General features: G+C 42.4%; 1 protein-coding gene across 5 annotated transcripts in view; it reads left to right on the top strand.

The window, feature by feature from the left end:
- The first annotated feature begins 6,148 nt into the window (after window positions 1-6,148).
- Window positions 6,149-13,064, top strand: part of glra1 (glycine receptor, alpha 1) — a 125,791-nt gene continuing 118,875 nt past the window's right edge. For 3 of the 5 annotated variants that reach the window (XM_023959406.2, XM_023959405.2, XM_078954434.1), the window contains exon 1: window positions 6,674-9,171. In XM_023959406.2, the coding sequence (XP_023815174.1) occupies window positions 9,101-9,171 (71 nt within the window). In that variant the 5' untranslated portion in view covers window positions 6,674-9,100. Of the gene's footprint in view, window positions 6,252-6,673; window positions 9,172-13,064 lie in introns of those variants that run through there. The other 2 variants (XM_078954433.1, XM_078954432.1) reach the window with 1 other exon arrangement.

Below are 13,064 nucleotides of genomic sequence, written 5' to 3'. Positions count from 1 at the left end.
TTGGCGATGTATCGCGATAGTTCATTTGGTGATACTTGTATCGATTGACAATCTTAATTTCATTATTTATGAGCGTCCTTCAGCATCTGACTCTTGTTTTCCACTTAAACCTCCGACCGCTAGTTGGCAGCAAAAACAACAGCAAGACATGAGCTGGATGAGGTCCGAAATACACGAAGGGGGCTTGACAGCTATTAATAAAGTATAGATTAAACATGACTGACATTAATCTGAACTGAGTTTGGGGATGAAAACTTGAAGCCAGTTTTGCCAAAAACCTAGTTAATTATGTTTCAATCATTTTTGTTTTGTGAGGGCAATTACTTTCTTAAAAGTAACAGACAATTTGGACAGTTTTGTATTTTTTCCTAATAAATGATTTTTATCTGAGTCATCTCCGTGCGCTTGTTTGAAACATTCATTCATCTTCTTAACCGTTTATTCCCTTTCGGGGTCACGGGGTTGCCGGAGCCTATCCCGGCCACTTGGGCGTAGGCAAGGGATACCCTGGACTGGTCGCCAGTCTGTCGCAGGGTGGAATATCCTCAAACACACATCCATTCACACTCACACTCACACCTATGGACAGTTTAGAGTTGCCAAGCAACCTATGTAGCATGTTTGAAACAGTTCTTCAATATAAAACGTGTTTCCCCACTAAGAGCCTGATATTGTAGCAGTCCCTCCTTTTATTCTGAAAGAGACATCATATCCATACTCAGCAGCTGCCTTTGTGTGTGTGTGTGTGTGTGGGTGTGTGTGTGTGTGTGTGTTTGAGTGCCACTTTCACTCAGCCTTGAGATTCCCCGGCAGCCTGCAGGCATCAGAATCAGGGTCACGTTTCAGCGGACACTTCGGACAAAACGCTCCTGAGGAGGAGAGGGAAAGACAGTGTGTAGCTCCGAGTGTGTAGCTCCGAGTGTGTAGCTCCGAGTGTGTAGCTCCGAGTGTGTCTTTGTGTGTCCTGAAGGGCTTCAATGATATCAGACAGATGAATCCAACGTTAAAGGTTGCTTCTGCTTGTCCATCTTCAGACTAATTAAGGCTTGTTTTAGTCACAAAAAAATATATTTTATGCTGTTAAATAGTTATTTTGAAAATTTCCTTTCTTTTTCTCTCCTCTGAATTTGGTCACATTGTGATAGAATTTTTACTGAAGTCAAACGTTTGCAGTGGATTTTTAAGAGCTTAACACAGGAATCTTCCCGGCATCGTTCCCATATGATCTGCTGGGACCAGAACCGGGTTAAGGGTCTGGAATGCAAACCGGTTTCAGAGCTGAATCTTCCAAACACTTAGATTTACATTTAAGTCTGTTTTTTTTTTTTTTGGTTTTTTTGGGACCACATCTAGATATATTGTAATTATTCAGAGGTCTGCAGAGTGACGCTTCTTTACTGTGCAACAGCAGAAATATATGAGTCTAAATCAGCGGTCTGTGGGAGGGGCAGATTCACAGGCTGCAGCTGATTGTTCAGAAAAGTACTGTTGTTAGTACAGAAAAGTACTAACAACACATAGAGGCACAGAGGCTTCATCATTGCTATTTTTTTTTAATGTGAGTACAGAGGCGTATATTTGAAATAGTATTTCTAAATGAGCAGTGGCTAGACTCTGCTTGGAGCTGGTCTAGAATGGAGATGTAAGGCTCCTCCTTCCCTCCACTAGCCTGGGTGTACACCTTGGGCAAGTGTTAGCACATCCCGAGCCTCCCTAGTCAGGGTACGACATTGGCGGTTCTGGCTATCAACTCGATAACAGTTCCGGCAGTCGGCAGTGATGTCTATGTCAACTCGGCAACATCTCTGGCAACAAGCAACAGAAGAGTTATGCAGTCGTCTCAACTATGTTGTGCCACTGGGCAACATAATCTTCTGCCAAGGGACACTATTGTGCACCATTTAGTGTCGTCATCGTAGGTGCAGCCTCACTTTAATCATGGAAGTAAATTCGAATTTGACAAGTCATATTACCGCATTCGGGGTAGCCGATGCGCCACAGGACACGGCCGTGGTGAACAAGAAACGAAATCCGTGCAAATCAAAATCACAATCACAATCACTCTCACTAAAGCTTGGTGCATGGAATGTAAGAACAACAAACGACAGTGATGGTTCAATCAGACCAGAACGCGCAACAGCCATCATAAGTAAAGAACTGGAAAAAGCCGCTATTGATATTTGTGCCTTAAGTGAAGTTCGTCGACCTGGAACGGGAAATCTTGTTGAGAAAAGCCATACAATCTTTTGGAGCGGAAGTGACAAGAAAGAAGCAGGCGTGGGTTTTGCCATCAAGAATGATCTCCTCGCGCAGTTTGATTTAAATCCAACCCCAATAAACGACAGACTTACCACACTACGAGTAATGTTAAAAGGTGGTGACTATTTGACGCTTATCAGTGTGTATGGACCAACTATGCAGAGGACTCAAGAAGAGAAGGAGCAATTTTACGAACAGCTTGGAGATTGTGTAGAGAATGCAAGAAATGACAGCATTATTATTCTGGGTGATCTAAATGCCCGTGTTGGAAAAGACTGGTCATCCTGGCCCTCAGTAGTCGGAAAACATGGAGTTGGAAGCATGAATTCCAATGGACTCATACTACTTGAATTTTGTTCCAGGTATCAGTTATGTGTCATGGGAACCATGTTTCAAATGAAAAACAGTCTTAAAACCACTTGGCAGCATCCACGCTCTAAACATCTTCACCAAATTGATCATGTACTTGCCAACGCAAGTGCAAAACAGTACATCACCACTGCAAAAGTTGACACCACAGCTGATTGCTTTACAGACCATAAACTACTAACCTCAAAATGCAAGTTCAGAATTCAACGTAAAAAGAAAGGTTTGAAACCCCCTAAAAAATTTGATATCACGTTAACTTCAGAAAAGAAACAATGTTTGAAACTGTTTCTTGATGAGAAGCTTCCAGATTGTAACCTTGATTGGGAAGAATTTAAAGTGACCTTGCAGGAAGCTGCTAAACACACTTTTAATCAAAAGAAAAAAGTAGCAAATGACTGGTTCGACGATCAAGACGAGGAGATACAACAACTCTTGAAAGATAAACAAAAGAATCGAAATGAATTACGCGAACGCATCAGGCTTTTGAAAAATCAATGGTTTCATGAAAGAGCAGCAGAGGCTGAACGTCACGCTCAGTCCAAAAACCACAGAGAATTCTATGCAGCTATCAATAAGATCTACGGTCCCAGGAGTAAAACCACACACCCAGTACGGTCGAAAAGTGGCGCCCTTCTTACATCAACCCCGAGCATTAAGGGTAGATGGGTAGAACACTTTAGCGAGCTACTTAACCAACCAACAACTGTTGACGCGAGTCTTATTGATGATATCGAACAGCTCCCAACCGATGTCTCACTTGATCTTCCAATAACTGAAGAAGAACTTGATATTGCACTCAAAAATACAAAACTTGGTAAAAGCCCTGGTCCTGATGGTGTTTTGCCTGAAGTACTTATACATGGTGGTAATACCCTAAAAGCATTCCTTTTCAAGATTATTTCAATGTTCTGGATCACTGAAAACATACCATCAGAAGTTACCGACCCAAACATCACCATCCTCTTCAAAAAGGGAGACCGAAGTCAATGCGGGAACTATCGAGGGATTTCTCTGTTAAGTGTGGTGGGGAAAGTGTTTGCTGATATCCTCTTACAGAGACTCAAACGCATAGCTGACAAGGTTTATCCCCAGTCACAATCCGGATATCGTGAAAACAGAAGTACCATTGATGGAATCTTTACTCTCAGACAACTTATGGAAAAAGCTAAAGAACAACGTCAAAATATGTACATTGTTTTTGTTGATTTTACCAAGGCTTTCGACACCGTAAACAGGGACTTTCTCTTTAAAATCTTGAGTAAGCTCGGCTGTCCACCAAAGTTCGTCAGGCTGATTCAAAGTCTTTATTCTCAAGTTAATGCCCGTCTTATTGTCGATGGAGTCTTGACCGAATCGTTTGAATATAACAGTGGTGTGAAACAGGGATGCAAGTTAGCACCCACACTGTTTGGTATCTATGCTTCAGTTCTTCTTCTACTTGCATACAAAAATATTAGCCAACAATTCAGTATCAAAATTAGATTCCGCTACGATGGTGATCTCTTTGATTTAAAGAGATTGAAAGCCAAAACCAAAACCTTTACTAACTTTATCAGAGAAGCACAGTACGCTGATGACATCGCTATCTTCAGCAACTCCTCACTTGGTCTGCAGACATTGCTAGTGGCATACAACGACATAGCAAAACGAATGGGTCTGTCTATCAATATCCAAAAGACTGAAACTATGTGCATTGGTCCAGAAGAGCAGTTTTTCATCAACGGCAAGCCAATCAAAAATGTAAACCGTTTCAAATACCTAGGGAGCATTGTTACCAGCGACTGTTCAGTAAAAGAGGAACTAGTCACACGTACACAAGCTGTATCATCTGCGTACGGTCGGTTACGTCAACGTGTTTTCGATTCCCATGACCTTACACCCTCGACAAAGCTGAAAGTTTATACCCAATGTTTGACGCCATTACTTACATATGGTTCCGAAACCTGGACACTGTACCGACATAACATCAGTCAGCTTCGGACAGTCCAACAGCGTCATCTGAGGAAAATACTAAGGATAAAGTGGAACGACTACATAAGCAACGAAGAGGTGCTACAGCGAGCGAATGCTGAGGATATTGAAATCACCTTAGTTAAAAGCCGTTTGCGCTGGCTCGGTCATGTATCTAGAATGGATAACAATCGTCCTGTAAAATCCCTCCTCTATGGTGAACTTGACAATGGTATTCGTCCTGTTGGTCGACCGAAACTAAGATATAAGGACACCTGTAAAAGTATTCTGAAGTCAGGAGGAGTTTTAGATCAATGGAAGGAGTTGGTTGCTGACCGACTGCTCTGGAGAAGAACCATCGTAAATGTTTGTGAAGCCGTGAATGCAAACCGAATTGCAAGCTATAACCGAAGAAAGGAGCACCGAGCACGAAAGAAAGCCTTGAATTTCTTTGGAACTTGAACTTGATAGAATTTGTCTTTATTATTTATGCTTTAAAGTGTTTTATCCGTATCGGGTTTAGGCGTATTATTATTATTATTATTATTTCTAAATGAGCTCAAAGTTTGTTATAATTAGCAACAAATAAAAAAAAGCCCTCCAGAGGAAGACGGGACTCAGGTGTTTAAAATGAAACCCGAACACTGGTTGGACGTGGATCAGTGGAGGGAAACGACATCAGGGATTCAATTCAGCTTTAAGCGTGAACCCAAAGGTCAGGAGTCCCAGTCAAGCTGTGAGCCTCAGGACCCTCTCCTCTGTGACCAGGATGATGATGATGATGATGATGATGATGATGATGATGATGATGATGATGATGGTTTATCACAGACATGTACTTTAAAAGAAAAGATGGGGATAAAACTAACAGAAAAAATATCTATAAGGGATTCAGAAGAAGTGCCCCAGACCAGTTTCATTACTACACACAGTACACACTATCTATTGTTGTCTTGTTCTGTCTCTAATGAGTACGCATTCAACCTCAGATACACAAAAAACACACAATTAACTACACATATGTAGGTGAATAAACATACATAAACACTTATTTAGTTCCATTTAAATCTGAATTCCCAACACAACCAAATGCATCCCAACACAAAATGAATTCATATTCACAAATATTTACAGATACATCAGTTTATTTATAATTTTGTTACAATTTTTTTTAAATAATATTTAATAAATGGTGCAATAATGCAGACATTTCAGATCATCTTTGATTGCCCAAAACAATTTTAAGCTTTTATTTTAGATTCATTACAGTAAAATCTGTTCTATTCATTATTTATGTCTTAATTTTCAATGACAATAAAGAATTTCCTAACAATGATGGAAACGTTTGACTAAAACTCAATTATGACATCAACATGACAGGAGGATGGAGTCAATTTGTTGATCAGGAAAGTCCAGAGGTCTTGTCTAGAAATTATAAATGAAACAACTGTGCTTCCTTTATATTCTTTGTGTTTTTATATTTAAATAAAGAAAATAATTTAATAATAAATTATCTTCTTTGTTGAAAAGATGAAGAAGGAAAACCTACTTCCTGTCCTGGCCTTTATTTTGACACTGTGACTTCCTGCTTTGAGCCGCTGGATCCTGCATTTTGGCGGTCTCATCAGGATCAAAGCTGAATGGGAGATGTGGATCGGCTCCGCTGTTTCAAGGTGAGTTCGTTTTTCCTTTTATTTCACTCTGATGACGTTTGAGTTTCTAAAATGAGTTTTTAATGTAGTTAACTAGGTTTGGAGGGAACTTTCTACCTCTTTCCCGCCCCCGTCGCTCTCCTTTGAAGCCAGGCAGGACAGTGTCAGTCCTTCAAAATAAAACAGGAAATAGAAATAGTAAAATAGTTAGTGTTTCCGTGTACTTCGCTCAAGGAGCTTCTATGTTTCTTCAAACGCTGTACTGGAAACACAACATGAAATTTTAATCACTAAAGCCCAAATCTTATGTCAAAATACTTGAAGCAAACGTGTGTTTTTTTTTACTTGAGACAACTGTTAGCTTATTGCTGTTTACGTAAAATGGGTTATTAAAAAAAGAAAAGACAATGAAACTTAAAAGTAAAACACACTTTATAAAATATCATCTTTCTTATAAATCAGCTCCTGGATCACAATGGCTGTGTCCGCATTCCCACCCGACAGTCTATTGACTACAAAACCAGACGTGCCCTGGTTTATTTGGACGCCACGCTCCACGTGAAAATCGACTCCACATCAGTGTTTTATGGCGACTCTTAATGAATTCACTGAGTTCTGAAGAGGGAAACGCTGATGGTTATTATGAAATATACACTTCAATACTTTTTTTTTTGTTGCAGCGATGCACAATGGTTTTTCGCAGAGACTTCTGGGAAATTTCTAGGGCACTCACTGGATTATAGAATTGTAGATTCAGACAGCACAAAAAAAACATGCTATAGAATGAGAATGGAAGGAATTCAGACACAACCTATGTCTTGGATAAAGAAAAACTCAAACCCAATTTTAATCTTAAGTCTGCCCCCCATCATCATAAAAATGTCACAAGAAAATACTGAAAAGTCCAAAAACACCAGTTTCATTGGAGAGGTCTTTGATACATGAAAAGAACATTTGCAATGAAGATACATTGAATCTTTGTCCAGTTTGAATAAAGTTAAATCGGTTTGATTTGATCAAATGTTTGTTTTGATTTGATTTTCATTCATCTTTTTTTGAGTCTTTAATTATCCAAGAAATCTGCCAAAAGTGGAGAATATATGAAAGAAAAACCCTCAAATATTATATATAAGGCAAGAAAAGAGAATTGAAACCAGTTGAGCTTCTGGTTCTGGTGGAAAAGAAGGAAACGACTGAAGACGACTGAACACAAAACACGACTAAATCCTGAAAAAAAAGAATAACTGAAAGAAAAAACCTCAAATGATCCGATAATCAGAACAATAGGAATTCTGATGGATGTTTGAGTTTATTTAAGAGTTGCTCCGGATTATCAAACATTATAATCCAGCCTCTAAACTGACAGATTAAATGATCTGTTTATTATCAATGAAATGCTTGATTGTAAATGTGTGTTTTTTGTGTGAAGGTTGTGTTTTCTATTTACTTGTGCGTCAAAAACAGATCAATATAAATATGATTCTATGGAGAAGTTTACAGGTGGAGACTTTCTCTTTTTTTGTCGTGGTGGTGGTGGTGGTGGGGGGGTGTCACGTTAAATAGATCAGAAATGGAACTCTCGTGTTTTCTTCAAAGGTCCCGCCGTGACATGTCCACGAATACCGCGTGTCTCTTTAAGCGCGGGGTTGTGCGGGGCTGTAAGGTCAGCCCTAACTCGGGCTGTAAGTTCACTAATTTTCCCTGGGGGGTCTCTGCGGGGGGCAGAGATCACGTTCACCACAGCGCCGACAGCCGCAGCCGCCAATCAGCTGCGAGCCTGCGCACCGCGCGGGCCAATGGGAGCGTCCTGTGGGCGTGTCCGTGCGCTGCAATGTGCGTATTTTGGAGTTTGGTAAATGACTGCAGCAGGAACACGGAGCCCCGCGCGCTGCCTCTGCCCCTGCTCCCGTGGGTGATTGTCTGCGCGCGCTCGCCTCGTGCCATGGAAGCGGATCCACGCCGCCCCTGATCTTTCCGCGGGGACTTGCCTCAGTTTTGTTGGGCGCGTGGCGGCGGCGGATGCGGAGCGCAGGAGCGGTCGCCGGCGCGTCTCCAAGTTGACCGCCACCAGACAATGGGAGCAGTTGAGCCGCGCTGCCGCAGCTCCGACTACAACAACTGCTCACCCCTGGGAGACGAGTGCGACAGAAAGAAGGAGACGCAGCAGCAGGAGGTGCAGGGGAAGAGGAAGAGGAGGCAGAGCTTCCTCTGCGAGCAGCAGCAGCAGCGCCGGGACTCCCGGAACAGCCGCTACGCACGGATCCAGAGCGCCGCGCGGCTGCCCCGGGGACGCATGTGAGCTCGAACCCGCCGCTGTGTGAGGGAGAGCGGTCCCGCGCGCGCGAGGACCCGGGGGATTTAAACTGCTGTCTGTTCTGGAGGCGAAAGCCCGCGCGGACATGTCCCACGTCCTGCTGTGGAATGTACACTCCGGACTTTAGAGGGATCGTGTTCTAGTGTGCGTAAACGGCAGCCCGGTGGGAAGATCTCCGGTGACTCCCGACCCCCCCCCCCCCCCTCCTCCTCCACCCCCACTCACCCAACCTGAAAACAACAGCCGGACTCCCCCGGCTCTGTCCATGGTCCTGAACGCAGTCTCTGCTTGGATGTAGCGGATGTGCCCCCCCTCCTGTGTGACAGCAGACCCACGCGTGATGTCTGGGAAGAGTGAAGGCACGAGCAAGCCGCCGCGCGGCACCGGCGGACGCGGGATCTGAGCCGCGCAGAGAAGCGGGACGTTTCGGAAAGCGTTCGTCCTCCTTTTCCACCTCTGAGGATTTTTTTTGTACTTTTTTTTTTTTTTTTTTTTAAAGAGGGGGGTTTATCTCCAGAAGAACACCACCTTCACCCCCCCATCCTCCAAAGAAACCATGAGGGCAGCAAAAATGCGCCGCCTGAACGTGCTGGGGATCTATTTGTGGCAAACTGTAGTATTTTTCAGGTAAGCAGATTCTCCTGCTGTTCCAGGATCCACAACAGATTTACGCGCAGATCCTGTTCAGCTTTGAGGAAACATCCTCTCTTCTACTGAAGTCCAGACAAAACTTTGGAGTTTTCTGAGAAAATGGAAATATTTGCGAAACAAATGCGACACTTAGTGGCTGTTTCATTCCTGTGACGTCAAAACGTAGCGTCAAATTCCACAAACGTCCTTATTTATATAAAATATTTATACAGATGGGCTTTAATGAAGGTCATGGCGTCCAAATAGTTAACATATTACGGAGAATAATGCGTTCACTTCGATTTGTTTTAACCCTTTAACATTGGAGCCGTCACCGGCGACAGCAAAATAACACGATCTTTGAACTACCGTAACTCTTCAAGCAGCTATGCAATTAACGTAATCCTAACAGAACTTTTTCTCTGTAAATCAGCTGATAAACGCTGATCATGTAAACACGGTAAAGTGTCGGCATATCGGCGCAAAAGTGCTTTTTTCCCGTTTTAGAATCCGCTGATTACGCTGATTGCGCAAAAATGTCGCAGAGTAACCGTTTCAAAAAACTAGCAAACATGATTAGAACTAACTAAAGCTCCAGTGTTGACGGGTTAAAGCACATTTGAAAAGGTCATAATTTAAACTTCGTTCAGCAGAAGTTAGCCACCTTCACAGCTAGCATGCTAAGCCTAAAAGGTACTTTTCTAAAGTGAATCATGAAGTAAAACAAGTTCGAAACCCACTCATGAATTAAAAACTGAATGTCAAAAACAATATAAAACATTTTACAGTGGAAGAATCTAATTGTAGAAAGTTGTGTGTGTATAAATATTTGCTGCAAAGCATGCTAACACCACGTAGCATGCTAGTGCTAGTAGCTCATTGCATTTTTAAATACAAAAAAAAATAATAATAATACAAATAAAAAGGTTTGAACAGAATTGCAGTCCTTTATGGAACCAGGAAGAATTAAAACATTTATCTGGAAAAATCTGACTTAATTTTATTTCAAACATTTTTTTTTTAGCATTTAGCATGTGACCGAGGACACAACTGTTATACAACAAAAGAACTGGGAGTGTTCGGAGTACGGCCTTCTGCAATGAAAATGTGGAAATATTATCAGCAGTTTTTTCACATTTTACTAGTCTGTGTTATATCAAAAACTAAAAGTTTAAAGTTCATTCTTTTGTAGTATAAGTATTACAAATTACGATTCACTTTTCCCAGAATTCAGTTCAAACAGGATTTTAGCTTCAACAAAAACAAAAATTCTGAAAAAAACCCTTTTAATGAATATGCTAATAAGCAACAACAAAGTAACAACAAAGAAAAGCCTTTCCGTGGATAGATTGTAGTCCTAGTGTAATGTAATAAACAAGAAATCCTTCTTAAATGTAGCCCAACACGTTTTTGGCTCTTCAGCGTAAACATCCTGGTCTGCAGAGGGGATCCAACCAAACACTCTCCCTACGATGCGGTTCTCTACGTAGATGAGCTCCTTTACCAAAGGTCTTGCTTGACATGATGCTCTGATTAAACATTGATGATTTTTTTTTTAGACAGCTTGAGAAAACAGGACTTTCAGACTCCTGGTTTTGGGTTTTTTTCTATGATCAAAGGTCATTTGCTTACAGACTATTGTTGTTTTTTTCTAAATCCTGTTTTCTGATGCTCTTCATCCTGGAAGATCTCGACCAGCACACAGTGTTCTACAGTCTGGTCTCATGGTGACATGACTTTTGGGTTTTCCTAGAACATTCTGGTCAGCAGTCGGGTTTCAAACACGCGGATTTCATCCTCTGGAATGTGGTTTGGACTCCAGCAACGTCCATAAGATGAGCGTGATGCTCATGAAGCATTAGGGACCCTCGTTGCTGCGTCAGCCCACTTATTCCTCAGAATTAGTGCGGTCTTTGTCCGTTGAGGTGATTTTTTAATTGCATAAAGTGGTTTTAAAATTTATGTTCCACTCAGAGACAAAGGGATTTATGGCGATTCCTCTTGTGGTCACCGTTACTTTTCAATTTAATTTTTTTTTGTACAGCTGTTTGCATCCAGTTAAACACATTGAAGAACGCGTTTGAGACCAAATTCAGAAAGCTGCTAATAAAAGAAAGGAAAGAAATGACGAAGAACGTGAAGACGCTTGGATCGATTGGCCTCTCCACCCTGCAGACTAATCAAATCAGGCAGCGATCGGCCAACTCCTTAAGACGGGGTGTAAATCTGTTTTAACGAGACCTGACGGTTTCTGCCAGAAGCAACCGAACCGAGCCCCGGTCTCATCCACAACCTCCTCCAAACCAAAGCCGTGCATGGCGCCATCAGCGTGAAATCTGCTTTAAAGATGTTACCAGACCTGTTCTCCAGTGCCGGTTCTGGATCCAGACGTCTGGGAACGGCACGTCCTGAAACAGAAACGACTCATTCCTCCTTAAATGGGCCGATACCCGGTGATGAGGAGGATGGACTGGGGATCGTTTTCCTGAAGCTGCTGGTCAAACATCGACCGCTCAGGAATGCCGTTTGACCTGAAGATGTGTGATGAGGGCCTTCTAGAGGGGTCCCTCGATCCTCCAACGTCACCCCTCTGGACCACAGAGATGTTGTGGTGGAACTTCAGAAGGTCTTCATCGTTGGTTTTCAAACAGGTCTTCATGGAAGAAAGGTCCCGTTGGGCCGTTTTAGTCTGCTCTGTGTCCAAACTGTGGCTGATTGATTGAAGGAAAAGTGTTGTGGCTTCCCGTTCATACATGACGAAGGTCGCACATGTCCAACAACTCCATGAAAACAAAAAGGCCAGATTTTCCAGATTTGCCGTATTCAAGAGGGACTGGAAATGAAAGAACTCTTAGCTTTAGATCGGTTTTATTAAATCTGTGGCTGCAGTTTGAAAAAGATCGTATTTGTGACGTAATAAAAGCGCTGGTCAGGCCGCTCTGCTCCATTCTGATGAATCCACTTACAGTGAAAAGGATCCGTGAATGCCTTTGTTTTCCTCATCTGAGCTGGGACGGAGGTGCGAGGGGCTGTAACCGAGCAGGACAGCATGTAAACCGAGAGCTCTCAGCAACAGGGAGGGGAAGGTGTGTGGCGGGGTTGCTCTGCCCCAACAGTCCCGCCCATGAACGCCTGCCGCTCTGCAGAAACTATGGTTGTGTCTGAATTCTGTCCCTACTCACTATAGAGGGTGTTGGCTATTTTCCAGTGCTGTTGGAATCAACAATTCCAAAAGTGCCCTAGAAATTTCCCAGAAGTCTCTGCGAAAAACAGTGTGCATTGAGGCTCACTATATGGGGAATATAGACCACAATGCATTGCGTTGGAGCAATTTTAGCCAAAAACATGTATTTAAATGTATTTTTTTGATAAACCATCAACGTTTTTAGCTTCAGAAGACAGTGGACTCATAAATAATCGTTGTTAACGCTCATATGAATTAGATTTGTGAAATCGATGAGGTCATGTCCAGCGTTTAAAAAAAAAAGTGGTGAGCGTGGCGTCTGAATTGCTTGTAAAATCCAGGGCGCGACATAGAGCCGCACTATATCGATTTTTAGTAGTTAGGGGTTAGGGCGGGAATTCGGATGCAGCCTTAGTCCACGAAGTATGACACAGGTTTTCTGATTTTGGCTAATAATAATAAGAACACTGGAAACTCTTTGAAGACAGATCCGAAGAGGATCTTTCATTCCAGCTCATTTGGTTGCGATGGAAAAGCAGTTTTTTTTTGTGTTGTGTATCGGTGCAAAACTGACATGAAAAACGGCTTTTCCACGTCAGAATCAGCTGATTGGCGTTGATCATGTGAACGTTGGAAGAGTTACGGTGTGTCAAAGAGCGTTTGTTATTTAGGCGTCTCCGGTGACGCCTCAGGCGTTAAAAGGGTT

The sequence above is a fragment of the Oryzias latipes genome, chromosome 10 (assembly GCF_053564925.1).
Source record: "Oryzias latipes strain Hd-rR chromosome 10, Olatipes_Hd-rR_3.1".
Classification (NCBI taxonomy): Eukaryota; Metazoa; Chordata; class Actinopteri; order Beloniformes; family Adrianichthyidae; genus Oryzias; species Oryzias latipes.
The sequence above is the reverse complement of the archived record's forward strand: the minus strand, read 5'-3'. Positions and strand labels throughout refer to the sequence as shown.